Consider the following 2,500-nt stretch of genomic DNA (forward strand, 5'->3'; position numbering starts at 1 on the left):
GTGTGTGTGTGTGTGTGTGTGTGTTGCATCCTCATCATCCTCCCCATCTGTTTCATCTCCATGATGCCCGCCCCCTTCTCACCACCATAATCCTCATCCACACACACACACCCTCCCCCTCCGCCTCATCTGTCGCCGCTGCAGATACGGGGACGGCGAGTTGGCGCTTGACAAGGCGTTCGTCTGGGTTGCCATCTTCAACAGTCTGTCCCAGGTCAGAGCCAACGGCTGATACTTGTGGCGTGGCTGCGTGGGCACAGCACTACACCCGTCGAAACAACTCTCATCGACATTCCAAGATGATGCCATGCAAACATGGACAAACGAACACACACACACACACACACACTATCTCGCACTCACTCACTCCCTGTCCTTGTGTTTACTCTCGCATGCTCACCCCCTCCCCTCCTCCCCACTCGCCCTCCTCCCCTTCTCCTCTTCAAACCCCCCCCCCCCCAACAATGCCAGGCGTGGGCGATGTACTGCCTGATTCTGTTCTATTACGCGTTCAAACCTGATTTGAAGCCCATGCGCCCGCTGCCCAAGTTTCTGACCATCAAGGCCGTCATCTTCTTCTCCTTCTGGCAGTCCGTCTTCATTGCCATCCTTGTCAAGGCTGATGTCATCAAGGTGCCTGAGGGGATCGTGTGTCTGTGTGTGTATGTGTCTGTGTGCGTCTGTGTGTCTGTGTGTGTATGTGTCTGTATGTGTCTGTGTCTGTCTGTCTGTCTGTGTGTGTGTGTGTGTCTGTGTCTGTATGGATGTGGCCCATGCACAAGACCAAAAAAATGCGCATGTCGTCCTCACTCTGCCCCTTCCCTCACACTCAACCCCCTTATCCTCACACACACACCCTTGTCCTCCTCCAACCCACGCCCTTCACCGAATCAGGAGAGCTCGACGTGGACGTACTACACGCAGGAGAGCGTGGCTGCCGGCATCCAGGACTTTCTCGTCTGCATCGAGATGTTCCTCGCAGCCATCGCACACAGATACGGTCAGGCAGAACGTGATGATGATGATGATGATGATGATGATGATGATGATGATGATGATGATGATGATGATGATGATGATGATGATGATGATGATGATGATGATGATGATGATGATGATGATGATGTGTGTGTGTGTAAGAGCGCTGCTGACAGGCTCTGAACGCATTCCCCTCCCCCTGTTGTTGTATTCACCACCGTCACCCCCCCCCCTTTCTCTCTCTCGCTCTCTTCTCGCAGTGTTCTCGTACAAGGAGCACCTGACTGCGAGTGACCGGGGCGATGCGCAGCTCTCCTTCCGCCGCGCCGTTGTCCAGCTCCTCGACGTCCGCGACGTTGCACACACCGTCTTCGACCACGTGCAGGTACACACCACCGGCTCGCTTCATTGCTTGGCTGTTTGCTTGCTTGCATGCACGTGAGGGCGGCTAATGTGTGTTGGTTGCTCGTCGCTCGTGTTGCTGCTCTTTCACTTCCGCTGTCCTCCGTGTCTCCACGTCCACCCACCGCGCTCACATCATCCCACGCGACAAACAAACCAACCCTCCCTTCCACCTCTGCCCCCCTCGCACTTCCCTCCACATCCCATCAGACCATCTACACGATCGACGGAAAGCTTGCGCAGCGACGAACGCTGGACAAGACGGGCGAGCACACGGCACTGCTGACGGGCCAGGCGCCCTCGCTGCTGTCTGAACCCGCGCCGCCAAAGGACGGCGAATACGGCGCTGTCAAGCCCGCGTCAAACGTGTAGCCGTGGTGTTCACGCCACGTGATGGTGGTATGAAGTCGGATGGGATGGGATACGTGGAGGGAGGGGATGAAGGAGAAGGGATGAGGTGGCATGAGTGGGTGTGGTCGGCGTTGAAGGGTAGTTGGTTGGTTGGTGGGTTGGTTGGTTGGTTGGTTGGTTGGTGGGTTGGTGGGTTGACGGTGAGGAAGGGAAATGCAGGGGTGAGTGTTAACCAGAGAATCTAACTGTCCGCCTCCATTACAGTATGATGGCAGAGCAACAAGGGTGCACTGTAGCGAACAATGGGTGTGAAGGGAGCGGAGCAGGCTCATGTTTTCAGCCACACACACACACACACACACACACACACACACACACACACACACACACACACACACACACACACACACAGACAGCACAAAAAGTTATGCCATCGCGCCAACAAATCAGAAGAAGAAGAAGCAACAGCAACACCAGTTACAACACAGTTGCTGCAGCTGCTGATCCGCCAACACCACCGCTACAGCAGCAACAGCAGCGACAGACGACACCGGCAGTAACAGGAAGAGTGACGCGTGATCGGTGAGCATGCCGTCCAAGGCCAGCCGTCGCAAGCGCAACAACAGCGGCAACAGTGGTAGCAACGGCGACAAAGCAGTGCAGCAGACCCGGCTACGTGGCTTTCATCTGGTACGATGCGCTCATCAAGACATGTGCCCCTGCAGCGTGATGTGACGGCTTGCTTGTTGTTGTGTGCTGCCTACCGCTG

The 2,500-nt window shown here is 55.9% G+C and overlaps 2 protein-coding genes across 2 annotated transcripts in view; both read left to right on the forward strand.

Moving 5' to 3' along the window:
• The window catches only part of PTSG_02616 (uncharacterized protein), a 4,202-nt gene extending 2,192 nt beyond the window's left edge, over positions 1 to 2,010 (forward strand). The window contains exons 6-10 of the mRNA XM_004996056.1: positions 145 to 214; positions 472 to 633; positions 895 to 1,000; positions 1,239 to 1,363; positions 1,591 to 2,010. Coding sequence (XP_004996113.1) covers positions 145 to 214; positions 472 to 633; positions 895 to 1,000; positions 1,239 to 1,363; positions 1,591 to 1,752 — 625 coding nt within the window. The 3' untranslated portion in view covers positions 1,753 to 2,010. The remainder of the gene's footprint in view (positions 1 to 144; positions 215 to 471; positions 634 to 894; positions 1,001 to 1,238; positions 1,364 to 1,590) is intronic.
• Positions 2,011 to 2,319: 309 nt separating this feature from the next.
• PTSG_02617 (uncharacterized protein) overlaps positions 2,320 to 2,500 on the forward strand; it is a gene marked incomplete at both ends in the record, with an annotated part of 13,611 nt that continues 13,430 nt past the window's right edge. Inside the window, one exon of the mRNA XM_004996057.1 lies at positions 2,320 to 2,421. Within this exon, the coding sequence (XP_004996114.1) occupies positions 2,320 to 2,421 (102 nt within the window). The remainder of the gene's footprint in view (positions 2,422 to 2,500) is intronic.

The sequence above is a fragment of the Salpingoeca rosetta genome, assembly GCF_000188695.1.
Source record: "Salpingoeca rosetta unplaced genomic scaffold supercont1.6, whole genome shotgun sequence".
NCBI classification, from domain to species: domain Eukaryota; class Choanoflagellata; order Craspedida; family Salpingoecidae; genus Salpingoeca; species Salpingoeca rosetta.